Consider the following 27,642-nt stretch of genomic DNA (forward strand, 5'->3'; position numbering starts at 1 on the left):
GAGAGTGGTATAAAACAAAGCTCTTAATATCAACCAGTTATATTAAAGTAGTTCCAATCATGTAAATGATCACTTGGCATTTCTACTGTATTTTACCAATTTATCATTGGCAGTAATTCTAATTTGCACAATAACTTCTTCAGATAATTCAATGGTAGTATGAACACATATACAGGGAGATGTTTAGGTGATCACTTTAATTAAGATGACCAAAGACAAAATATTCTGTTTTTAACAGAACTAAATACCAGCTTTCACCTTGACCACTGCTCGAACTCACACTGAGACCATTTAAGAGATCAGAATTTAATACAATTTATGTCCCCAGATACAGGAAAATCTAGTATTGTTTCCAAGACTACATAAAAGAGATGTCAACTATCTGAGAGAACCATTTATAAAGAATGTGGACATGCTATTTTCTTTGTTCATGCCAGTACTTAGTCATGGTCTGCTTCCAACTTAATTAGTTGTTCCCAGTTCCATGTTCCAGCCTTTTATTTTACAGGTTAGAGACTGTATCTTTTCAGATAAAAAAACCTTTTCAGATCAAAAGAAAAAAATATTTTTTTTTTTCATGTTTCACTTAAAACAAAGCATCATGTCTGTAATGAACTTAAATTGTCATTGAGGAATATGCAGCTAACAAACCATTTCTGATCATGACCGGAATGATCAAAAAGCTGACCTTCCTCCTGTTTCTGCAGACCTGGAACAACTATGGCTTCAGCCTGAAACAACTAAGCTTATACAACTTGAATCCAAGAGCTTCTGTTTAAGACAAGTGTTCAGGGAGGCATCAGTAAAAGTTAACTGGATTTTCTGAGAAATTATGTTTTATTTTGTGATGTTTCTTCTTTATCCTATTAAGCTTACATGATACCTGTTACTGTAAACCCCTTTATATTGGGCAAAAAAAACCTGAAAAAGAATTAAAAAAAAAAAACAAGTTAAAAAAAAAAAAGCCTCTAGCTTCCACAGATGCCAACGGAATTTGTCATTTGAAAGGAAGAAATTATCTTCAGAACTCATAGAATACTTCAAAAAGTTTGAATGATTTAAGTTTATATGAAGTGTGCCCAATTTTTCTAGTCAAACAAACCTATAATTCCAAGAAAGACCAAGAGATCATTTGGTATAGGGGCTTCTTGCAAAATAAAATTATCAGCACTGTACAATAGTTTGAAAATCATATATTTTAAACCCAGAAAGAGGCTACTGTCGTCATCTTTGCTAATCTACCATTCACACACAAAGCCCTCCTTTGAAGCCATTCCCTTTCACAAAAAAAAAAAAAAAAAAAGAAAAAAACCCCCCAAAATAACAAACAAACAAACAAACAAACAAAAAAAAAAAACAAAAAAAAACCCACAACACAAACAAACAAAACCCCAAAGAGATCTTTTAGAATAATATTTTGATTTCAAAACAGTCCATCAGGGAATTTAACATCAGGGAATAACCACAGTATTTAACTATCCCCTCAAGGACTTGAATCTTCATTTCTTGAACATCAGTGTCAAGATATTCTGCTCTTTTATACCCTGAATTATTATACTGAAAAGTAACCCTCATGTTAGTATATTCCTTATGTATGTACTCAGATTCAGATCATGGTCTGATGAGTCCCCACTTATGGTCTCAGAGTATGTCATTCATTCATTTGCCTGTTGTCTGTTCATCTAAACAAACTAAGCTCCAGGACTGTCTTGTCACAAGCATTTTTTCTAATTCTCTTCTTATTCTTGTAGTTCTTCAGGATGGGTTGAATTTGTGCCAAACACAATTGTTCAACTTTTATATACTGCACTTGTCTGACTGACTTTAGAAATCTGAATTTCTGAATATTCCAGGTAACAAGTAATAATTTGAGATAGATCCAAGATACAAAGAGCACAACTGAATGATGATATGGACTCAAAAACCTAGGGTTCTCAGAAACAAAATATTTATCTAGACCTTTTCAGACAGGTATCAGAAATAAAAGTCTGAGATAAATTAATTGTTCAAATATTCTGGTTGGCTGGATCAAGAAAGCTGTTATTGTCTCCTCCAGCTTCAAGATGAAAAAGGACTTGCTTGAGTTCTTCTAAGGTAGCAGTCATTTGACTTCCATGGGAATTTATGAATCCTCAGCTGTGTTGTTACTGTTAACAAGAGCTGACAGTTAAATGCATTTCATTAACAGAAACTAGAATAAGAATGACAAGACTTTAGCAGATCATATCTGTAATGGAAAAGGTGACCAATGTAAGAAATAATAACTGTCTGCTAGGATTCCATTTGTCTCTCACCCATACCGATAACATCATATCTCCTGGATACAACCTGCTTGTCTTTTACACTAGTTAGCAAAGCATCAGCAAGATGGAGATGTCAAGAACAAACCTACATCAGCATCAGTTCCTCCTTTTATGTCAACAGCAGGAGTAAAAGTAAACCCTACTGGAAGAATTAGAAACAAAAAAGATTTTAGCAGCTGAGAATATACAGAGGATTAGCAAAGGCATAGTAGGAAGTAAAGGAGATAGACTGGCAGATTGTCAATTGATTCTTTTCGGTCTTGGAAGAGCAGACAGATTTATCCAGTGACAACTGCTGGGGTACAAAACTTGCTGGGAGTGCTTGCAGGGAATAGATATTCTTGCTGTGTAGCTTCCTCACTAGCAAGCTTTGCCAAAAGATTGACTGGGCCTTGAACATCTGTGGATTTCCAAAACCTACTGAACAAACCTACCTCCAGATGCACAGAATGACAATTTAATCCAGATGTAAAACAATGGGTAGAACCATAATACTGCTCAGCTGCTACAGAATAATGAAAATCCTAGTGCTAGAATTTAAATGATGCTTAAACTGGGAGCTGAGTGGAGCTTCAGTTTTTCCCAAGGAGTAAAGAATAGGAGAACAGAAGAACACCTAAAAGTAAACCATTCTGAAGAAACACCTTTTGGGTCAACCTTCCTTCGCAAAGATATATTTTGTCACTGAAAGATCCTTCCCTGGGTTCACCAAATTTAGAGTAGTCCTACTACCAGTTGATATATGAAGGTTATTCAGCCTGATTGTATAGTTAGCTATTGTGTTTCCTGCCACCAACCAGAGGTAGTGAGGGAACCATAAAAAAGGAAAAAATCTACCACTATTCATCCTATTATACTTAGTACTCTGTCTTCCCCTGCAATAACAGCTTGCTTGATTGCCCTGTCCACCCGCTGTGCCACACTCTTTTAGCTCTGAAAGCACTTTGGGAAAGTGAGGATCATTTATGATGTACTTGTACAGCACCTAGAAGAATAGGATTGTGACTTCTGGTCAACAGGGCAGTGTCAATGCATTATCAATCATCTGAACATTCAGGCTCCCTTGCTAGCCTATTTCAATTCAAATTAATATACAAATTTATTATTAATAGTATAAAATGTGACCAGCTTTTGTATTTGCAAATGAGAGGCTTTGCACATTTTGGTGGCATCCTTCTTTCAGTTATTGAGATTCCCAAAGGTACGCACAACCTTATTATAAGCCCTTCCACAATGCAGTTCACTCACTGCTTTGCACAGGATCAGATCACAGCTCAGCCCACTCTATGAATAGAGATTGGTCTTGTTTACAAGAAAAACCCATTCTATCACCCAGCTGTTACTTGGAGAATCAAATGCAAGTCCCTTGCCTCCCTTTCTTCCCCTGGGCATGGTTCAGAGGCACCACAGAGGGGTTTGGGCTTTTCCTAGAACCAACAGAGCTGACAGACTCCCAGGATAACTGCTACATTATCCTCAGGGTGTTGGAAAGCTCCAGTTCTTTTGCAAGAATTTGGATGTCTGAATAGTGGTGATGAAAGTGAGGGGACAGCTAAACATACCCCCCCCACCACAATAGCATTCCAGTGGTATTAGAAATCCAGCTGTTCTCTGCAAACAGACAGGATTTACTGTTCGTATTTTGGTTAAAGAGACAGATGAAATTCTGCTTCCCCATCCATTATCATTGTATAATCTATACAATTCATCAGCTCAATGGCTATGTCAGTAAAGAAAAGTGAAAGGGAGCATTAGTATTCAGAGCACACGCACCACACAAGGCAGCAGGTTTATGATCTGCACAACTGAAATAAGCACTTCTCTTCCCTGGGGACCTGGGTTAACACCGAGTAGCTGCACGTTAAGTTGCATATACTTCTATTAATGTACATCCTTTCCAGTATGGGAGGGGAAAAAGAGGCAGAATACCTATCCCACTCACGCTGGCAGAGACAGCTGATTTTTTTGTGGCTCGACACTATATGTCCAGAACTGTCACATCCCTTTTCTGATCCCAACTCCTCCATGTTGGCAGAGTTCTCTTCCTCCAGCTCTTAGGCACCAACCAGGCAAAGCCATCACCTGTCAATCAGCTGTCACATCTACCTCCTCCTGGACTACCCTGACATCCCCTTTCTGCCTGGTGCCAGGGGCAGCAGAGAAGTAATCTGCTATGAGATTAATTGCTCCCTCTGCCGTGTCAGTACAGCTATGATGGCTTCTGTATTTATAGGGAGTGGAGAGAGAAAAGGATTTTGTGGACACTTTTTCACCAAGTGTACATAATGGGGTATAACAGTTGCATGGAAATAGCTCATTTCCAGCCTCTGACACCATAAAGCCCCTGTTTTCCTGAATGAACACGCAGACTCACCCAGCTTGTTACCAAGTAGTATAAATAATCATTTGCTTGCTGTTTGAAAATAACAATCCTAAAAAAGAGCTCATATAGGCATGGTTGCATTTGAACACATTAACATCCATCCAAGTAACCACTGGTTACCACTTTCTTTCATTTCCAAGATCTCCAGAATAACTGCACAATAGCCACCCAGATCTTGGGCTCTGGATTCAAAATTCTTTTAAGCCCATCTACACCCAAGCTGCCACTAAAAAGGGATCCCTCTCTGCTCTCATTCCTCCTGCCTGTCTTGGTGCCATTTTTCTGGCTGCACAGGGACCCATGCAAAAACTGTTTTGTCAGGGTAGTTTTCTGCAGGATCAGTCCTTTTCTGGCTCACAGCACTGCCACACACGCACCAGTCCTGACAAAAAGGAGATGGCAGGGACGCACAGCCAGGGGAGAAAACAGAACTGAACTGCCCCTTTGGGTACCAGCACACACTTTCCTTAGCTTAAAGCAACTGTGAAACAGCAGTCTCCAATCTCTCTCTGCTTCAACAGAAAAGGCTTGTGTACTAGCAGCTAAATAAAAAATTTCCTTTATAGCCGCAATCTAAATTTCAAGTGAGCACCAGGACTAGTTTTCAGCTCAACACCTTGCAAGCTCCTGAACTCAACACCTAGCCACATTTATTTGGGGAGACTTCACCTACGAGAATTAACCCATGAAAAAAGGTATTTTCTCCAAACAGAGAAGAGGAAACATCACAACTCTGAACCACTTAGAGATACTTTACTGCAAAGAGTGAAAACAAGTCTCTTCTATGTCACAAAGAGATTATGGTGTCTGGAGCCAACATGCTGACCAAGATATGTGAGTGGGAACTTTGGGCAGGTGTCTGCCTTTGCGGTCCCCAGAAGTGAGGTACATCCTCAGATTATTTAATATTGTTTTATTAATACAATATTGTTTCAGACAATGGATGTTTATTATTTAGATTTGTCTCATGATTGTTTTCATGTTACATATGTTATATGACATTGCCCTTAGGACTAATATTATAAATTATAAAACAAGCTGGCATCATTTTAAGTGCTGTAAGTTAAAAACAAACAAACAAACAAACAAACAAACAAAAAAACAGCTGCCACCTAGGAAAAGAAAACAAGACAAAAAGCAACCTAAACAAACATTCCCTTAGGCTGCTATTTTTTTCCTAATAACTTGGATGGAATTTCCCACTCCCCACCTGTAGCAGGATGGCTGGGAAGAAGAACTGAGAGTGCTGTACAGCTAGTGAATGATGAGGACATCTTGACCGTGGTCAGCCAGAAGCCTTGGGAGGAGCAAACGGGAATGTAGAAAAACAAGATAAGGATGCTGATCTTTGTCTGAAGAAAACATGCAAGGAGACAGTTAAAGGAAAACATCTGGCCATTTCTTAAACAGTGGAAAGTTTTCTACCTTGAGCTAAAAGTATATAGAACATTGTGTTTGTGCTTGTAAGATTTAATTAACCAATAGGCTTAGGATAGCAGTAACTAACTTGTAGCAAATGAGTTGTCTGGTGTATTATGGATAGAGGGTAATGACCAATCAAATGTTGACAAGTACTGTTAGAGACTGTATAATTGTAGAATTGTTGACAATAAACGACTTTGACAATGACTTCAACCATGACTTCGGCTTTGATTTCGACTCGGAACTCTCAACCTCTTACTTACACCCATCCGGAGTCCTGTCTCTCAGTCACCGTCACCCACCCACATAGAGGCAGTTGGAATAGGAAGACAGGACTTTTGTAATGATATGTGACAAATCCTTCCCCAGGGAACTGAACGTGAATACTGAACCCTTAGCTTGTATAACACAATAAAACTTAACTACAAGGAAGGAGACTCTTTCAGCGACCAGGGGAGTGTTCACTAGTTGCTGGTTATCTTGTGTAAATGGGTGAAACTTCAGAAAATCCCAGGATCTCTGTCCAGAAAGCTCTTAATAAAGTATTAACCCCTCAGCTGCCTTTCCTGGCAGCTGGTGAATCTGTAGGCCTAGGTGAGCAGATGTTGCTGAAATAGGGGGATGGGTTTGTGTAAAGGAATGCTAGTTACATTGGAAAAAGATCCTGGAGATGCTGTTTGGGGTGTAACAATCCAAAACTGAGATACACACTAATCACATGCTGAGCTTTCCTATGCTCACAGATAGCAGGCAAAACACCTTCCTTTCTCTCTCTCCTTAGATTGTTGTCCTAGAAGGAACAACAGGTGTTTTCATTAAGGCAGAATTGACCTCCAGTTGGTCATTTCTACAGTTCAGGAAAATATTTTTTTTCTTGACTTGTAGTTTCCATTTTTCACTTAATTGTTGCAAAGACAAACCCTGCTGGAACGAACCAGCACTGAAGTGTAACCTGTAAAGCTGAAATACAAAAGTAGCCTGGCTCTGCCTCCTGGACCAATAGACAGGAGGTTCTTGAGAGTCACAGAATGGCTTGAATCGGAAGGGGTCCAACTCTCCTGCAATAAGCAGGGACATCTTCAACTAGATCAGGTTTCTCAGAGCCCCATGGAATCTGACCTTGAATGTTTTCAGGAATAGGGCTTCCACAATGTCTTTGGGCAACCTGTTCCAGTGTTTAACCACACTCAGCAGAAAAAATGTCTTCCTTATATCTAGCCTGAATCTACCTTCTTTTAATTTAAGACTATTACCCCTTGTCCTATAGCTACGGGCCCCATTAAATAGTCTGTCCCCATCTTTCCCCATTTAGTACTGAAAGGCCGCAATAAGGTCTCTCCAGAGTCTTGTCTTCTCCAGGAAGTCAGGAAAGTAATGCAAAGTACTGCCAAGTACCACATAGCTCCATGCTAGCCAGGAGTCAGGACAGAGAAAACTCTTCCAAAGTAACTCCTGAAGATGGAGAAGAATGGAGAAGTCTAGCAAAAGAACAGCCCCACTCAGTAACCGACAGCTTGAATCCCTGTTTATAGCCTCAATTGCATGGGTGTCTGCAGGATGCAGCTCTTGCATCCAAGGACAAGAGCATACAGGCAGGGCTGGAGCTGAGCTCAACCTCGTCAACACTTCAGGTTCTGGGATTTGCTCCAAGATGAGCCAACAATTCACAATTCTTATGGCAACTGCTGGGGTGGGAGGATTGCTTTGGTGCATCTGCGGCTAGGTGCAACACATGTTAGAAGCTAACAATATGTGTCATATAAGCAGGCAGCTGCCTGAAGACCACCAATAAAAAAAAGCCAGTTACAAGGCATGTCCTGCACCTGTCACTGGAAATAGCTTAATAAACTGTACCAGCAGATGGCACTTGTGAATACACGGCATATTTCTTGGGTTGTGTCACAGCCATAACTTCCTGTGGATGGCAAATAGCCTTTTCAGAGCAGCCCTCCAGACTTTTGTATCCACACTTAAATGCCAAGGATTGCGGCCTGGCAACTGCTGTTTGAGAAATAGAGCTCTGCTCATTACATTAGACAGAGACCAACTCAGCATGTTTCTCGCTTCTCTCACTTGCAAAACTAACAATAAAGCACTGCTTTGATTGCATGGGTATACTTAAAGATATAATTTGTCTAAACAATATTGCTTGGTACCTACATAGTGCCTCAAAGCCAAGGAATTCAACATGGATTTTTACACACATTAATATATGTAGCTCCACAGCTAATTTTAGATATGAGACCTAATTATTCCTAAATTGCAGATGGGTAAACCAAAACAGAGATCTATAACAATTGGCTGGTTTACTAAGTCATTTGCAGAATTAAAGAAAAAAAAAAAAAATAGTTAGAAAAAACCCAAAACACAAAAGCAAAGAAACAAAACCACAACCACTGGAACTTTAGTCCTTTGTTTGCTGCTATGAACAAGAACTCAAATCACCAGAGATATAAGCCAGACTTAAAACAGAGGAAAGAAAAAAGGAGAAGAAAGCCCAATATGTTTAGCTACTTAACTGAAAGTAAAGCTAAGAAACCCAGATGCGATTATTGAGACCTAAGGATCAGTAATTTAGGAAGGGTGGAACGGAAACAAACGTTTCAACGAAACTGACTTTAAGACCCCTGTTTATTAAAAATACATTCTAGAAGACAAAAGCATGCAAAAAATAAAGTCAGTGAAGGTCGAGAATAGGCTCCTACAGCAGCTCATAGACATAAATAGCACTTAGGTACAAAACTTCAATTCACTTGGCTGGGATTCATGAGTTGGGTGTTTATTCTCTGCGTAAGAGCTCAGAAGCTAATAATCACAAATGGTGCTATTCACATGGAAAATAAATAGTCCTGTCTCTTTAAGGATATCATGTCTTGTTCTTAGTGGAATAATGGCAAATATAAAAAAGCTACGATTTCAATATTTCTCATTATGACTTCTCTCCCTGCTCGTCTAAAAATAAAAGGCTAGTCTGTAGTCCCAGATCAATCTAACTAAAAGAGAAAGGTTCGCTTACAACAAAACAGCATCTCTGACACTAGTTACGTATTCATCACATGTGAAAATGGCCCTATAATGCTGCCTTCAAACCCTTCCAACAAGTTGTATTAAATTAGGTTGGGTTCGGATTTTTTTTCTTGCACCAAAAGCAAAATAGATATAGTTTTATTTAATGCTACTAAAAGGTTCAGATTCAACTGGAACCCCAAGGCATGTGGCTTTGTTGTTAAAGCACATATACTGACTCTATTGATTGGTGCAGTCCTCTGTGCAAGAGAGTTTGTCACATCAATAGCAACTGAAAAATACTCAGGAGCTGTAATATGGTTTAAATGAGCAGTTACCACATCAATATAAAGAGCATTTTCAATGGCAGTAGATAGGAATGCTTTTGCAAACGTAGTATTTGTTTTAAGATAAAGGGTGACAACTTTTTTTACAAGAAGATTTTTTTAAGTAATGGTGAGCAAAACAGCAACCACTGTAACTGTCTTTGGATCACAGCACTCTGGGCAATAAAAGCCACAATGGAAAGAAAACTTCCAAGCAGGTCAGGAATGGCAATTCTACGAGCCAGACGGATATCATGGCCAGAGAAAAACTGCTGCTCACTGGTCTCCATGGTCTTTTCCATTCCTGCTGCCCAGAGCGCACCTGCATCACAGCTGCAGATCCACCCTGAACTTTCATTTCCAGGGCCCCAACCTGGCACACTGCAGGAGCTGGGACATCCAAACCAGATGCAAACACACACAGAGTGGAAGGACAGCACAGGAAATTCCTGACCTGTCCTCAGTGACAAGCAAGATCTGTGGGAGGAGAAAGCTTCTGCCATGCCTCACTCTCTGTCCCAGCTGCATGGGAAAAGGCAATACAAGGAAACGGCCGTGCCCTCACTGTGGCAAGTCTCTTCTGTTATTTTTTTCCCCTCATTACCAGGGTGGTTGGTCCTGGCCACAGCTATGGTTTTAGTTCAACAGGCTTTCAAATGACACTGAAGCATTGGAAAGCCACCTGGGATTTCCAACTTTTAAATTGTAAGGGGATAAGAGAAGAGCTCAGTTGCCCCCACTCTAGCAGGGGGTCAGTAATGCACTGGGCACCTATGGCTTGCCTTTCCTATAGTCTCGACTAGGAAGAGGAACATTGTTTGCCTCCACATAAGTCACCAGCCAACAGATGATACTAAATGTGATCTAGGCAGGCATAGGGAGACACTCAGTGGCCTCAGTAACGTTCAATCTAAGTTAAAACGACAAACAAGGTGCCAGAGGGGCCACTGAGGAGAAGCTCCTGAAGCTCACAGCAGGCTGAAGTGGGTGGTGGTTCCTGCGCTGGGGCAGGAGCTGAACAGCCTCAAGCCAGAGGAGACTGAGGGCTAACGCTTACCACCTGAGAGCAAGCTGGACAAGTACTAGGAATACAAATCCACTGCACATTACCGAGCAGACAGAAATCCCATGAGTTCAGGGAATGTCAGAAATTAAATTCACTGAAAGTTGGGAAAATACTTGAGGGGAAAGCATCTTATGAACGTCTCCTGTTCTTCCAAGGAGAGTGGCAATGTCCATTGCTGCATTAGCAGTGCTGGGCTTGTGAGGTCTGACAGCACAGCTGTTCTCACAGACCCCCTGAGATGTATGGACTCTGCTTTGGTCATAAATGAATTGGAGAGGAGAAAAAAAACAAACAAACAAACAAACTACAACAACAACAAAAAAACCCACAAAAAACCCCAAATAAACAACAACAAAAAAAACCACAAAACACAACAAACAAAAAAACCCCAAAACAACAACAAAAAAAGACCATGAAATTCATGGCAAGGAACAAACCTCCATTTCATGGGACTGAAAAATCCCTGTTTTTCAATAACAAGAAATAGTTTATATTTTCAGGGGATGGAACATAATTTCCCTGACTTGGTGTATTTTTAGAGTACAATTCTCTCTCAATCACATCCCTTCTTCCCTTGGGTTAATATACAATGGGCATTCTTGTCATTCAGGCAAAAATCCCACTAAAAGAAGACGAGACTCGGCATGTGCCGCAAGTTTTGAAGGAGATGAGAAATTTCACACTATCCTGATATCTTCTGGGTAACTGCTTATTTTATGATGACTAATAGGCAATTACTATGGTAATACCGCAATACAACATGTGTGAGGTTTGGGAATGAGAAATTATAGGTAACTACTTTGGACTCATTTCTATGGTAACAAAAAGTAATTGTCATTAAATACCAGTTATATTGCGGCTGTACCTGGTAATTATAGATTTTTTTTATGCCCAGTAACATAAATAAAGCCAATAAATTTATTCAAAAAGTCCATGATTGTTTGCTTATATGTTGTTATATAGAATACACAATGACAAACGCCTAATTAGGAAAAATAAACTCCATCAAGAGCTTCATCTTGTCATCTGAGATAGATACTCTGTTTTTTAATTCAAGGCAATGCATGAATTTCACCTGCATTAAATGAAGCTAAGAAAAAAACCTTCCCAATCAGAAAAATAGGTGAAAAATAATCAAGAGATATTATGCAAATGACAGCATGCACACAAGTAGTCATGTCTCACAACTAGATAAGTGATACTAAGAATCACATAACATATCCAGTCACTGTTAACACATATACACGTTTGTATGCAGGCATAAGTATATCCCCCAAAGTGATATATCCAAAGACCAAAATCAGCACTTCTTTGTGTTACAATATATAGCTATGATTTAGAGCTAAAATAATTTGGATAAAGTCCACGTATGCTTTTATTGTCAAAAGACTTCTCATAAATTACATGTGAACATGAATGTTGAACTTTTGATTATTTCTAGAGTCACTGAAATAAAGTCCGCAAAAACCTATTCAGGATAAATAGGAAATATTTAATCTGGTCCAAAGCCTAGTTTTCTGTTTGTATCTCAGATTCTTCAAAAGCGATCTTTAAAAAAAATATTAGTTTTTAAGCAAATCATGCCATTAACAAACAAAATCAATAGAAGACTGTCATTTATAAAATGCTGATATAACTAATTTTAAATATTTCTCAATCCTTCCCTGCTCCCTTTTTTCACTTGAAACAATTTGCCAAATTCAACTGACTTCCACAAACCATTTTAGTCCTGGGACAAAAATATACCATTTATCCAAAATATTTAATCGCAACACAACTTTCATTACATTATGGACTCTGAATTTGGCTTTCCAGTCTGGGTAGGACTGGCCTCCTTTCCATCCAAGAAACTGCTTTTTTAACACCTCACACAAGCAAGCAGTAAAGATTGTGTTGACTTCAAAAATATTGTACTCACAGTGGAACAAGAAAGGGTTAGAATCAGTGTGTCCCATCTTTTCCCCATTCACACAAATTCTTGCAGTTCCTACAATCAAGCTAGAAGGATATTGTAGTGATGACAGTTCAGAATATTTCAGCTAATTCATGGCTTTTATTTACTGAAGGCTGATACCGTCATAGCTAACCAAGTGAAGGCAACACAGAAATGACAAGAAACAGGAGGCCCTACTGGGTCATGCAACAAAGTCTTTAGAGAACGGTCAGGGTATTTCAACTGCCTTGGCATGGCATTTCTGGGATACCTCAGTGAAGAGCTGTCCAGACTAAGAAACATATCCTTTTGAGTGCCAGTATAGGGTTTCATCTCTGGAAGGTGAGGCTGACAAATTGGAAGTAATCTAAGATGGTGTGGTACAGTCATTTTGCCTGCAGGGACACATTTCAGCATGCAGCTTCAGAATGCCAGCTTAAGAACAAGCTCTCGATAAAGGAAAGTTCAGGCCAAGCCTGGGGATTCACGACTTTTAATTCAAGAACACATTTTTTTTCTTAGTCTAACCCCACCTCCCTGGGGATTGTAATAGGTTCAGATGATGACAATGCTATACTGCAAACAGAGAGAGAAAAGTCAAGAAATCTCTCTTCTGAGCACCAGTCTTCCTTTATTTTCTCAAACTGTTCCACAGTTTAATCCATCAGAGAAGGTGAGATTAGTGTTATGGAGAAATTCAAATATTTTTATTTTTTGCCATGTTCTTTCACTGAACTAAAGATTAAGTCATGCACCATCTTCAGCAAAAGGGCTCTTTCAATTCAGGTGAGAGCTGAGGATAAGTTACCAGCAGGAAAATGATTACAGAGGGCAAATTACGCTGAAGACTCACTATTTTAGGCTAAATAACAAATGGAATCTTCCTGGGCAATTTAATTAACAAGCCCATGTGGCATAACATTTTCTACACAGTGTAACTGCAAAGCTGTTACACTTAGAAGTACAGTAATACCAAGCTTTAAAGACCAAGAAAGGGATGAACTCTGTCTTTCTATTTTGGGAGAGACTCTACATCCTTGACCACAGTAAACAGCAGATATCTAACATTATCCTGTATGTTAGAAATAGTTGGGTATACTCATGTGTCAAGAAAAGGACTATGGAGGGGTTTTTTGCACTGAAGAAAGAGTGCAGCATAGTAGTCATCTGCTACTGGATATCATACTAGCAAATCAGCAAACAACAGCTAGCATTGCAAGCAGGAGCGGTCCCAATCAGTCATTTGGTACTTTGGCTTGCAGGCGAGTTTGCACTCTGAGGGCTCCGCCTCTCTGCACCTAACCCCTCCGACACACGTACCCAGCCAGCTCTGATCTGTAGTGTGGTTTGCCTGTGATTTGTTCATTTCTCAGCTCTTTTCAGAAAGAAACAGGTGAAAGCAAAACATAAATGTTCTGATTTCTAAACAGTCAGAGATTTTACTGAAAATAAAGTCTAGTAGAGGTAATTTCACAAACTCTCTTGGTTTATGCATATAAGTAATAGCTATTAAGAAATAGAACTGTACTAGTTCACTTTCTATTAAAAGGCTTATGCTCTAAGATTATAATAAAATTGTAATTTTTGACCATTTATTTCTAAAAAGTACTTTAAAAAATTGTGTATAGAACTTCCAAACATTCTAAATTAGAGGGGATGCCTAACCACCCCTTTAAGTTAGATAAGGCATTTCATCTTTTCATTCCTAACTCTATGGGTCCACAAATACACTTGTTGAAGTCTTGCATACACTTGAGCAAATCGGTGAAGTTTATCACTTTGTTTCCATGCATCCTGATACACTGGGCATTGACACTCATTTCCATGACCATTTCTTTTAGAGCCACCTAAATGTACATGCAACATATAAACAACCTTCCTCACAGATGTGTCTGTGCCGTGCACACTTTTACTTTATAGCTGTAATCTTAAACTCACATGTTGCTGGTTATGAACATTTCACTGCAAGAAAGTCCCTTTAGAGTCACAACCCATTTGGTCTCTTCTCTTGAGAATGAGCAACAGTTTATAGATAATACACTGGCATTATTGCTGCAGTTTTGGCTTAAACTCCTAAACCTCAGTTCACAAACACTCAGAACAAAGGAACAAGGATTTTGGAGAAGAGCACAGGACCCACAGCCTCAGTGAAAGTTCTGCATCCTCCAAAAATGACAATGAAGAAAACCTCATCAGCTAACTGCTACTGCATCATCCTGGGTAAATGAGTGGTTAGATCCTGTTTTGATCACAGGAGAACTAGTGTATCGCATCTCTTCTATGAGAACTGCTGACATACTCAGGCTTTTAATGGTGCCCACTGCACCTGGGATTTCAGAGGACAGTGAAGTGCATCCGACAATATCCTTTACCAATTGTACAAAACTGTGTACTGGTGGGGTAAAAAAAAAATCTCTCACACACTGGCAGGAGATCAATTTACAAACTCAAGCATGAGGTTTAATTACCCATTTCATTATCTTAGCTTGCATAGCTCTGAATGTGAACCTTCAATGAACCAAAGAAATAGTCACTAGCTGCTGCTTTGAGAAAGAGGGAGATAACAGGAAGTAGAAGTTCAAATGCCTAAAACTGCTCTTGCTGCATATGGCACCGCAGACCTTGTTTGTAAAAGAAGGGAGATTGTCCCTAGCCAGTAGATCTGTGTTGTACCGCACTACAAGGAAAACTTCTGAAAGTCCTATTTATGTGCTAATCTGAACAAAGTCCAAAAGAGATGAAATAGACTCATCTAGCCAATCACAGAGAAGCCTCAGAGTTAAATTTACAAATACTAGCAACTGATCCTTAGAGATTTTTTTAAATTCATCCAGTAAATTCAAGCAAATAAATTGTGATATGCTTGTGGATTTTGTATGAGCAGGAAATAAAATGTTGGCTGTAAATTATTCACTCAGCACTAGTTAACTACAATGCCAGCACATTACTAGGCTTTTTAATATTCTTTTCAAGATAATAGGTAGCATTTTGCTTATTACCCTAATTTTTAAGTTATTAGTTACATTAGGCCATTTGTAAATAAAGTGAAGAATTGCAAGAAAATCAAATGCTTTTCCAGCTACCTCATTAAAAGTCTCCTTAGTTCAGGAGTGTTGAAAATTCTGCATAACATGAAAAGCTGAAACAATATTATGCCATCAAGCTCAGCAATTCCAAATGAATTCACATGCCCTTTTATAAGACGTGGATTCCCGAAAGACTTTTCAAATTATGAGACATATGCATGACTCTGTAAAGCTGCACACCTCTCAATAAGTGTAAATAATAGTGCAGGAGAAAAAAAAAAAAAAAACACACAAAAAAAAAAAAAACCAAAACAAAACAAAAACCTACAGGGCAAGTGATTTTTATGGGGGAAAACAGAAGTTGCTTAATTGCAACTGGAGTTGCCTACACTCAGGGCACCTGGGACAGAGTAAAGCCATGTAGTATTAGATTCTAGAGCCATTTTAGGGATTTATTCCTGGGAGGTGAAATAACCATTATGATAAATTCCTCATGCTGTCAGATGCCACTTCTGCAGTATCGGTCTCTGGTTTTGGATTTGCCAAGAGTTGAGGGAGCATCAGCGTAGCTGGAAGGAGACTATGTGTCCTCAGAAATTTCACTTATAATACATGAATATAAGCACTGTTGAAATCATCCACACAATTCCCTGCTACTTCAGTTTAGTAAGTAGTAAAGCACAGGAGGGCTAAGAAGTGCATATCAAGACAAAGAACAGCCAGCAGCACCATTTTCTGAAACTTCTAGCTTCTTCCTCAGTGGTCTCCTCATCCACACAACAATCCAGTCTTATTCTGCTTAGCAATGAAATAACTAATTAGATCAAAGCTCAAGGTAGCCTAACTACAGAGTGTATTGTGTTATTTAGTCTTGCGCTGTAAGCAAAACCACATACAGTATATTACATTTCTCAGGGGCTTCTCCTGAGAACTATATGGTACGTGTAATTGCCCCCACAAACAAATCATCAACTAATCAACTGCTTTTCATTATCACCTCCAGCAGCACATTTATTTTGTAAATAAATGCATTAAGAGCAAACAATTTTAGGGAAAACAAAAGATTATCTGAATATGTTCTCAACAAAGGAGGTGGTAAAGTAGTAATTCAAATACTAAAATGAAGCAAAATTAGCATAGGGTGGAATGATTATTCCATTACATGTATCCCTATCTATTACAGTACAATAATAGACTGAAATTTGTGACTTTAATGGATGATCTGGGTAGTTGAAGGGAACTGTGATTGACTGACACATTTACATAGAGGCTGATGAGCAGCATAATAAATGCATTTATAAAACACAGATAAGGTCTAACTCTAGGCGGACTCTAACTCCTGCACCTAGAGGAGGCTTGCAGAGCAGATACCCTGCTATCTTGATGAGCTACTCTCTACCTCCTGAAGCAAACAAATTTGCCACTGAGCCCCCTTCCTTGACAGGAACTTCAGAAAGCATATGGCCACATGAGAACCTCTAGTTTAAGAGAAATTAATTGAAACAAGCCATATACGAATCAGTGACAAAACAGTGCAGGGTATATAAGGTAGATATAACAATACACAGATTTATACTCCACACCATACCTGTAATTTCCCAGGTATACTCCATCAGGATTGAGCATGGGTGCAATCTTGAAGACCAGGTGATCTCTCAGTACTTTTGCAATAGGATGCTGGCTCACAAGGAAATCAATTATACCTGAGAAGAATGAAAGAGGAGTTTGAAGAGTGGAGTTTATGACATCAATGATTTCCAGATATCTATCTGAAATTTCACATATAAAAGATTGGAATGATCATTCCTCTTGGTTCCTAGCACTGCTCCTGCTTCCAACAAACCAAACCACTTGCAATTACATAGCACCTGCCACCTTCTAATAAAACCTCCAGAAATAGGAACTTTAAGGATAAATACCTTAGTCAATCCTCATAATGAAAGTACAATAGGGCTGCATTATCAGACACAGTCAAGTTTTGACAGAGGGAGAAGTTACTGGTCATCACGAGCCACAATAACAAAACATTTCTTCTCCTAAGTGGTGAAATGAAGTAAAACCTACTAGTTTAAGCCTAGCACCATACATATCCAGCGTGCATACAAGGGTATATACTGCAGCTTAGCTTGTGAGTGGCAATTTGTTTGAGCATATGTCCAGACCTATACTTGACATAAACACAGCATTCAGATCATCTGTATGTATAGAGAGATATAAAATGCCTCACTAAAACTGGGAGAGTTACATGAACTTTCTACCAGGCACAGGGAAACTGTGATTGATAAACTGGAATCTGTGTCAGATTCTTCACTTACTTTACACCCATAAAAACCAGGAGTAACTCCAGCTCACCAGTGAAGCTCCTTTAATGTGGAACCAAGGCAAGTGACAGGGGAATCAGATCGTAAATGCTCTTGTTTCGGGTGCACTCACAGCACCAAGCCCCGCAGGAGCTCCTGCCTCTGGGCCTTGTGCTCGGGGAACAACTAAACATCTCCTTGCTCCACGGCTGGTGCTGGGGCAGGAGGCAGGCAGTCTGGCAGTTAAATTCATTGCTTATTCCTCCACTGAGTTGGTACTGACAGAAATAGCTTCCAGGGAATGAATGTCAAGATAAATTGAGTTCCTGTGTAATCTCAGGACACCCACAGATAGGTCATGACAATTTGCTATTTATTGTAAGGTCCATCCTGTGAAGCAGGAACCATTTACTGAATTTCCCCAGAATAAATCAATCACTACTCTCTAGTAACAGGATAAAACTAAGCAGAGAAAAATTAAGGCTGATCATCAGTAAAATTTCACTAATGGTGAGCTCTATTAGACTGTGGAATTGTCTCTCCAGGGGAAGAGTGGAATCCCATCATCAGAAACATTTAACACTGGACAGGACAATGCCCTAGGGAATAGATATAACAAGCAACAATTCAGCATAGAAGAGATGGCATGGGCTAACTAGCTGACTTCAAAAAAGCTGACTTTAGACCTGAATTTCTGTGATACAATCAAAATCTTTGAAAACAAAAACTAAAACCTGGGTACATGCCAGGTTAAACACACTTGCTTATAGCTGGGCTGAAACATATACTAAAGATGGGATCAAAATCTCAAATTCTGTACAACTCCTTCATTTAGTCTATTTCCTAAGGTCCGTTTTGTATTTCACATACTAACAAATCTGAGCCTATGCTGCTGTTGGAATGAATTCTAATTTGGTGAGGCTCATGGGGAAAAATGAGGCTTCTGAAATGTCTAAGATGATCAAGGTATAATTGGCTCTAAATATCAGCAATTTTTTCATCTATTAGTGACTAATCCTGAAGAAGAGAAAGTCCCTTTCTGTAACCAGGTCTTCCACTTGAGAAGAGACTAAATCTGAATTTCTGAAGCAAATTAGCATATACATAATTATATTGCTCAGGAAATGTTTCTGCAATTACCTCCTCCCCATGAAGGAAACCGAACATCGATCTGCTTTTTGGCTGGCGTTGTGTCTTTTGTTCATTATACAACAGCAAGTACACAAAGCAATGACAGGGACACAGTTGGATCATGAATAACCAGGTTTCCTAACTGTATGCAAACATGAAAGGCTTAGCTATGTTAAACTGCTGCTCTAACTGTTTTCCGGCAGTGTCTAAAACACAATCCACAGTATGCACACCTGGAGGGCTCAAAACTACTTAAAGGGATGCAGTCCCACACTTAGTCCATGGCTTCTCACCACACCATGCTGGTTTTAGTTTAAAAGAGCTTGCAACTAGCCTCAAAACATCACATCAGTTTGTGTTTTCTAAAATACTTGCAAGAGTTAACTATTCAGAAATCAGTATGTCCAGAACATACTTTATCCTAGGTCAGGTACGATCTTTCAAACCAGCCGCAATAAAAGCGGCATAAGCATCGAATTGTGTACACAATCATCACTTCACCAAAGACCCTGGTGGAACATTTTTGCCATGTGATCTGCCAGGGCACCAGGAGTGTGCTTGTGACAGCTCTTCATGCATCAGGGACAACCACAAATACCTCAGGGATAGCATGACTGCTTTTTATTCAGAAGGTAACACAAGCCCAAACTCTTAGAGCTTTGCTCTGGCTGTAACTGTGCCAGGCAAGAAGCTCATTCAGGTTTTGTTCATTTTGTTCCTGTTATTGATGCAGCCCCACTCACAGAGCTTGCAAAGGTGTCTTGGTAACTAGAAGCTACAGTTTTCAGCTTCACACAGGGAATGATTGTTCCCTAACCAATAACGTGCTATGACGTGGAAGGCTGTGTATAAACAGTGGGTGAGCCTCTGCTCTGCATGATTCACTGTTGCACCAGGCATACCAGACTAAATGGAAGAGATAGACCTTGGACACTCAGCACGTTGGTGGCAAACGAGACCCGTCATTTTTCCAATGTACCATAATCTATTAGGGAAGACTACAGCCAAGTTCACCCAATCCAAAGAGACTTACTGTATTTTCTTATTTAGGAGACAGTTAATTAAAGTTGAAGAAGTCTTACCCCATCACAAAAATGCAAAGAAAGAGTTAAAAATAACTGACTCACAGAAGTCTAACCTGGAAGTGAACGCAGTTCTAAGTAACATAAGAGAAGCATCAAATGAAAGCATACATCTACATATACAAACCTCACCATAAAATTATTGTAAGCATCCAAATAATCAATACAATTAGTAAATAGCTTTGTCTTTCAGAGGAACCCAATAGTCTCTGGGATCAATAACGTTTAAAGTAAGAAGACAGATATCGGACTATTAAAAAAATACCATTGCAGAGAACTTTGTCCTCCTGTTAATAAATCAATACAAACTAAATTTTACAGCTTCTATAATCGGCAAGAGACATATCAGTGTATCTCATTAGACCAGGGTTAAGATTTTGGCAGCAACCAAAGCCCATTTAATATCATTTACTTCAAGGCAGACATGGCAATACAACAGATGCCCTAATTTATTTGTTGATCTTTGTATTAAAATAACAGTTTGCTGGTAAACAGGAAGGGTAATGATGCCAGTCACCCTTGTTAGTGGCTAATAATTGCTTAATTTGTCCACTAATTGACCTGTGCTACTGTTGAAGCACTGGATCGTGTTGCAGGGCATGAAGTAAACAAGGCCACTGTAATGTTACTTTAGAGAATGACTTCTGGAAATAGAACTACTTATTGCTATAAATTTTCTCTTCACAGATGAGCAGATTAATTGGTCTGCCAATTAGTCTGCTATTAAAGAAAAAAAGGGTGCCCACAGATTGGTTGGATCTTCAAACCACAGCCCCAGTTTGGGTCAAACGAAATAAACCAATCTGAATCAGTCACAGCAGCTATGAAAAGTAAGACAACCATTATTTAAAAATAAATCTCTGTGGCTGAAGATCAAGGAAAATAGCCCAGTAACTAAGTATTAGCTCTTCAAGTGACTTTAAAATAAAATGGAAAATATGATGGAATGGGCCTACTCAGGCACATTACAGTGTGGAAAAGTTCTCCAATTAAAAGCAGCAAAACAATATAGATTATCTTTGTACCAAACTTTCTAGAGAATAATTAAAATCATTATTTTTCAAATAATAAAATGCAATTATATATGCTGCCTAGAACCACAACAGCTCAGAAATCAGCATTCAGCCATGACATGCGAAGAGGCTTATCCATAGTCCACAAAAAATCAACTAAAGTCTTTACATTAACTTCAAGGAGCTTTTAATAGTTGTAAGGGAAAGGAAAGAAAGAATTGAAAACAAGAAAAAGAGAAAACAACACTGACAACCGTGAGTCATTAGATACACAGTTACAATAGCTCAAAAAATTTTAGCATTTTTTTAACAGTCTTTCTTGGTAAACACATCTTCCCTGAAACCATGCTAAATTGGGACCAAATATCCTCCACTCCGAGTCATTTCTCTATCATTATTCTTTCTTAAGGCTAAATACACTTTTCAGATTTCTCTTGCCTTTTGCAGCTCAGCACCTCTCATTTATTCCAACACCAGATTCTCTGGCATCACTTTGCCTGCCCTAATCCAGCTCAAATTATCTACTGGTGCTTCACAAACATGTTGATTGTTCCCTCTCCCATAACATGTCAAAGCAACCTTCTCTGCTCACATGATTTCTACTGTTCTGTCTGAATGTTTCCTCAACCAACTGCCTTAAACTCTGTTTAAGCTTCCTGTCATCTCTAACATGACCTCTCCACACTTGCTCCTTCCAAAGAAAAGCCGGTCTTATCCCGTTTCACCATTACCCCATCCTTTCAGTCTGACAGTATGTTTAATTGTATAATGATATAATACATTTGCCATGCTCCTATTACTGAAAATCTAATCACCACAGATCCTAATGCAATATGGCAACTGCTAATGCAAACATATCCTGTACTGTGTCTAGTATATGCCAAGAAAGAAGTGATTTATATTTTCAGACCCATTTCCTAACACTGAATAGCAGCTGGTATCCTGCAGTCAGCTCACCATAGCCTGCAGGTTAAAGAGAATGTAATAATTAGGGCTCTAACAACAATAGGATATATATTCATTGGAAAGCAAATACAAGGGAGTCCCAAATGCTTATGCTTAGATAAAACTATTGAAATGTTCTGTTAAAGTAGACTGAAACCAATGTAAAAGACATATGTACACTGTTGTGGAGAATAGTAAAGCAAAAATTGTGGGGTTGGGCTATTCAGAGAGGTTTTTTAATGTGATGGTGAAAAAAAAACAAGTTAGATGATAGGGCCAAGCACCTACAATATTCTATCTCTAAAGAACAAGTACAGCACAAGCAGTAAACAACAGCAAGACACTTCCATGCCACCATTTGTCTGTGAAGGAACTCTCTTTTGGCAAAGGGACCCTTGTCTGTTCAGCCTTTGCCCTTTACCGTGGGACTGCAGAGAAAAAAAAAAAAACAAAAAAAACAACAAACCCACAACACCACAAAACATGAAAAAGACAGATGGACACTCTCATCCAGTGTGGTGGGAAAGGTGTCACACTCACACTGAACCCTACTCAGCACAGGCCACAGCAATGTTGCGCCAGCATGGTCTCTACAGAATGTGCATCTGTGCTTTCAGTGCAGCCTTCAGTACAGGCCAACAGATAGAAATGATCCAATAATGTCTTAGACTGAAGTGTTTCCAATATTCAACACAACAGCAAAAAAAAAAAAAAAAAAAAGGCATGTAAATGGTGATAAACGAGCAGAGCTGACTCACAGCAGGGTTATTGACATGATCTGACATCATGCTGTCACTGAAATTATCCCTACAAAAGATCATCGCATAGAGTGATCCACAAGCACCAGGTCATTGCAGATGCTGACTCTACTCCTTCTTACAGTGCACCGCTACTCCTCTTAATGTGTAAAAACAGACTGCCAAACTCAACTGGTTTGTTGTTTTTTTTAAAACACATTTTAAACACATTTATTAGGCGGGGGATGCATAAGGGTGCACACATTGCTTCTAACATCAATACAGAAAGAATGTATAGATTTAGAATGCTTTATTAATTGGTTTCTTTATCTTTCCAAAGGTCTCCTTGGAATCCATGGCAAAAACTAAGCTTATTTCATCAAAATTATAAAAATAATATGGGTGACGAAGGAGCATGGCGAAAGTAAAACTGGCACCTGATTACAGTGTAACACGAAGGAAAATTTGTTGCCTGAAGTATATCAGTCAACAGTTTCTGTTTACCAAACCTGATGTATATCTGCACGCATACGCCTCTGTAAGTAGTTACTGCAATTAAGTGAGAGTGGGAAGATCCAGAACACTGGCTGTTTTTTATTAACTCCCTCTCTAACCATCCTCAATATACACCAAAGTGCAGGGAAATTGCTTGCACTCACATAGAGGGATGCAGTACCATGCACAAAACCTTAGTGAGCATTCATCAAATCCTGCTTTTCAGATCAGCCTCTGCTCCTCCTGTTTCCTTATGCTGATGCTCAAATTTCATCTAACCTTCCCCAGGACAGGCTCAAAGGGGGCCTGTACAGGCCTGCAGGTGCCACACAATAAAAAACAATCAAGTTCTTGGAAAATGCTTGGAAGTTAACAATTTTTCCCAGTGGTTACCGTGGACAGGAAACTCCCAAGGGAAACAACAGCTAAACAATACAATTACTCATGACAACACACGTAGAAGCCAACCAAAGCAGGTGAGACAGCATTAGGAAGGATGCCAAGGGTGAACCAGATAAATTCCTGGTTATGGTTCATCTGAAGTGTACAGAAAGAGAAGCATTGACTGATTCTCCTCAAACACCAAGCCTTTTGATTGCAAAGCAATTTGTCCCCAACTAGATAAGAAATATTTCAGTGCTACTTAAGATCTCATTGCTTGAGTGTGGTTGGTTAAAAGCATCCCAAAAGTCTTTAAGCCCCTGTGGTCATTTCAGTATTTTTTTATCTGGAGCCATCATTGTTATTTAAAAAAAAAAAAAAAGACAACAGTTAAGTCCCTGGTGGGTTGTACACATGGCCCCACTTCACCTCTTTTTTAAAAGAAGTTTAAATGAACTTCAAACAGAAAAGTTGCACACCTAACTTAACTTTAAGGATTCAGCTGTGATAAGCAGATTCATTAGGAGAATATCAAGCTATATTATGGAATATTTGTTCTTTTATTTACCTTTCACTCTCTCATCTGTTCTCTGCTGTAACTCTATGTCTCTTCAAAACACAGTATTAAAAGCAAAGGAAATCTCAAATAATGGGATAAAATGAATGTGTAGGAAATGAATGGGTGAATTAGATTACAGCAGATGAAACACTGAGGTCTCAAATGCAAAATGCAGGGAGTTTATTTAATTTGTTACTCTTTTAAAATGAAAATATGCTCACTGACTTGAATTAGTAATTTCCCTCTTTTAAGATATGTTATGCCATTACAGCTAGGCCTGTTTCCAGAGCAGTGAAATAAATGGAAAACAGCCAGTCTCCCAGGGAACACACGAGCTCACTGAGTTTTGCCAGCCCAGTGAAACAGTGCTAATGTCAGCTCCAGAGAAAACCATGCTTCTGCTCTAGGAGCTGTATGGAAAGGAATTGATAATGACTAGCAACAAATACTTAAAGTGGCAGAGCAAGGCACTATGGATTTTAACTCAAGTTTTAATGTGCGTGGTAAGCACAGACAGTAACTGATTTAAAGAACGTTTAAAAAATTACTGTTCCTGACCTCTCCCCTCCCTCTCTCCACCAATCTCCAATTAGCATAGGGTTCCACAGATAATTAATCTGACATTCAGTGTGGCTGAAACAGCAAATCCATGTGAAGAAAGGAAGAGGTGGGAACAGCAGTCAAGTGCCTCCCAAATGGTTCTGCCAGCATGCAAGAGAAAGACTGCTCTGCTAGTTGCTGACCTGAATCGGGGCATCCCAACCCCTCACCTCCACGCCTCCAGGTTTCTCAGATATATTCCTTTGCATGTAATGATCTGAGGGGACTGAAGCCTCTGCTGGAGGACCACAAGTGTGTGGCGGGCCTCCGAGCAGATCAACAGATCACAGTTTGTGAGGACAGCAAGTAGCAGTTGTGTTACTGCATCACAGCTCTATAACTAGATAAGACTCTGGCCATTCTGGTACCCAAACATTTCAACTGCTTTCTAGAACACCCAATAAAGTTAGAAAAATCCTTCTCACACTGTTATATAGATATAGGAGACATTTCTGTCATTATAGCCCCAAATGACATTAAGATTGCAAATTCAATGAGGATGCAGGAATATCTTACCATAATAAAACATTCTAGGACTACTGGATAATAAGATGGACCGTATGATGCCACTAGGCAGATGATCTTACCCATTTTAATATGTCTGCTGATTAAGAATGGATGGGACATACTGGGATGGAAAACACCCTGTGAGTTTATTTCCTTACATGGATATTCTTTGTTTACACAGAAAGGAGGTACACTTACACCATCTACCTTTCACATGCACTGACAATCCCACTCTTTTCACTAGATCTAGTGAAAATTTAGCCTACATTTAGACCATGCAAACATTGTCACAAAATCCCAAAGAGTTCCAGATGTGCTTCAGCAGGGAGACTATGTAGAGAAAGGGATATGACTGGAATAGTCAACTACAAATCAGCAGTATAGTAGTAGAATCAATTCAGTGCAAAAAGTTGGTAAGTGATGAGTGTTTGGGATTTCCTATGTATTTTTATGAGCTGTGGCTTTTTCTTCATAATAAGATTCACATCTGCTTTGGAGGATATGTGACTGCTGGTGCTGTGATGGAGCACAACATCCTGATTCAGTACTGAAAAGATAGAGATGTACGTTGCCAGTAAAACATAATTAAAGTTGGCATTCCCAGTGACTAGATTGTGGGACCAGGAGCCAGAATGCCCGATCTTGGTCTCTAGCACTGCTGATTTTTGGCAAGTTGCTACCAGAGTCTGCTATTTTAGTATGTTCAACTTGAGATAGCAATGGCCAGATTTGCAGGGCAGCAAAACTAGCATCTTTGGGGCCAAAACCAGCAGATGGATTTTTCACATAAACTCATGAAGCTCAGTGGTGCTGACTGCACTTGGAAATGTGGTGAGTGGCAACAAAAAGGGTTTGCTAGGTGTTGAACAAATTCTGAAACTTTTCTATTATTACCCAGCTGCCAATAGAGGAGATCTGTGCCACTGACAGCCCATTCCCTCCTGGCTCTGCCCTAAAGATAAGCACTTTCTAAAAATCAGGCCTGTAGAGGTCAAGCTGGAAATCCTTTTAGTAACAGAGACAAGCAGCATTGCTGGTCACTTCAGAAATGTACACTTGCATACTCTCAGCTCTGCCGCCTTTTCTTCCAAAGAAAATCAATGAGCACTGAAAGTGTTCCACAAACCATAGGCAGTGCTCAGCACCTCACAGGATCATATGAGGAGAGTAAAATGTGGTATTTGAATTTTGTCTGTTAAAATTGTCAACCAAAAAGAGAGACAATTAAGCATTTGGTGAGGGCAAGTCTAGTTCCTACTTGAAAATTCTCCAGGTACTTTACTTCAGCCAATACTTGGTCCTGCCTGAAAAAATGACACTACTAAGCAGACCTTATTAGATGAGGAGATGAGACCACAAGAATTGTCTCATTACAAAAGACTGCCTAGGTCATATTTATATAATGTTGTTCTGATAAAACATGCCTTAGGATTTGCTCCGATGCTTTGGCAGTGTAACAGCTGGAGACCCCAAGGAACCTAGCAGTTTGACACTTTCCCTCATTTGTTAGAACCAGCAATTCATTGTCTCGGGACTAATTTTGATGCCATTGATTTGGACTGTGGGTCTTTTCAGACTTTAGAAAAAGACGTAGAACGATGAAAAAAGCTAGGTTCTCTACAACTTCAAACTTGTGGTTTCATGGCAGCAGCAGGCTGCTTGAACACTTGATCAGAGAAGTAGTAGAGTGTTAGTGGCACTACCTCATCCCACTGCAGCTCTGAGTGCATGGGACTTGTACGCTCTCTCCAGCAGGACGTGGTACTCACTGTGAGTCCTGGTGGTACATCAGATTAATCTCTCCCGTTATTTCATGGTATCTGGCTCTCCTGTTTCTTACAGCAGAGGAATCCCCCCTAGCTTCAAAATATCAGATCAATGTAGGGGAGTAAAATGAAGCCAAGGCTAGATTTGTTTGGTAAAGAGTGTAAGATTGAACAGAGGGGAGCAGACTGCCTCCTGACCTCTTTAGTGATGAGCTCACACCTCAGACACTTAGTTACCCCAATGGCTGATGTAGCTTGCTTAACTACAAACTGATCTTCCCCAGGCCCAGAGGCCAGTCATACAGTTCTCCAGTAAAGACCTGTGGAACTGACTTGAAAGAACATGTCAGGCTGTCAAAGAGAAGACATATTGACAGGAATATACACCTGCTGTAGAATTGCCCAAAGGGTTCATAAATTCAGCACAACGCACAGACTGAGTAGGTGGCTTGGTTGGTTGGATTTGTTTTCTTTAATTTTCCTCACATGCTGTAAGGAGCTTGGAGTTCTCTCTGCATCAGAATGAGTCTACCACTACCCCCCTAAATGATGCTTCTTCCTCCTGGGAAGAAACAAAAGGGTTCCTGTAGAAACACTGCAGGGATCAGATGGTCTTGCTTTATTAATGAATTACTTGGGATTTATCACAATCATTCTAAAG

At 39.5% G+C, this 27,642-nt stretch overlaps 1 protein-coding gene across 4 annotated transcripts in view; it reads right to left on the reverse strand.

Annotated features, from left to right (window-relative positions):
- BEND5 (BEN domain containing 5) overlaps nt 1–27,642 on the reverse strand; it is a 960,999-nt gene that overhangs the window by 184,186 nt on the left and 749,171 nt on the right. For all 4 annotated transcript variants that reach the window (XM_042805597.1, XM_042805572.1, XM_032997234.1 and 1 more), the window contains one exon: nt 17,054–17,168. In XM_042805597.1, the coding sequence (XP_042661531.1) occupies nt 17,054–17,168 (115 nt within the window). The remainder of the gene's footprint in view (nt 1–17,053; nt 17,169–27,642) is intronic.

This window comes from Tyto alba, unplaced genomic scaffold (assembly GCF_018691265.1).
Source record: "Tyto alba isolate M040663 unplaced genomic scaffold, T.alba_DEE_v4.0 Super-Scaffold_1000006, whole genome shotgun sequence".
Lineage (NCBI taxonomy): Eukaryota > Metazoa > Chordata > Aves > Strigiformes > Tytonidae > Tyto > Tyto alba.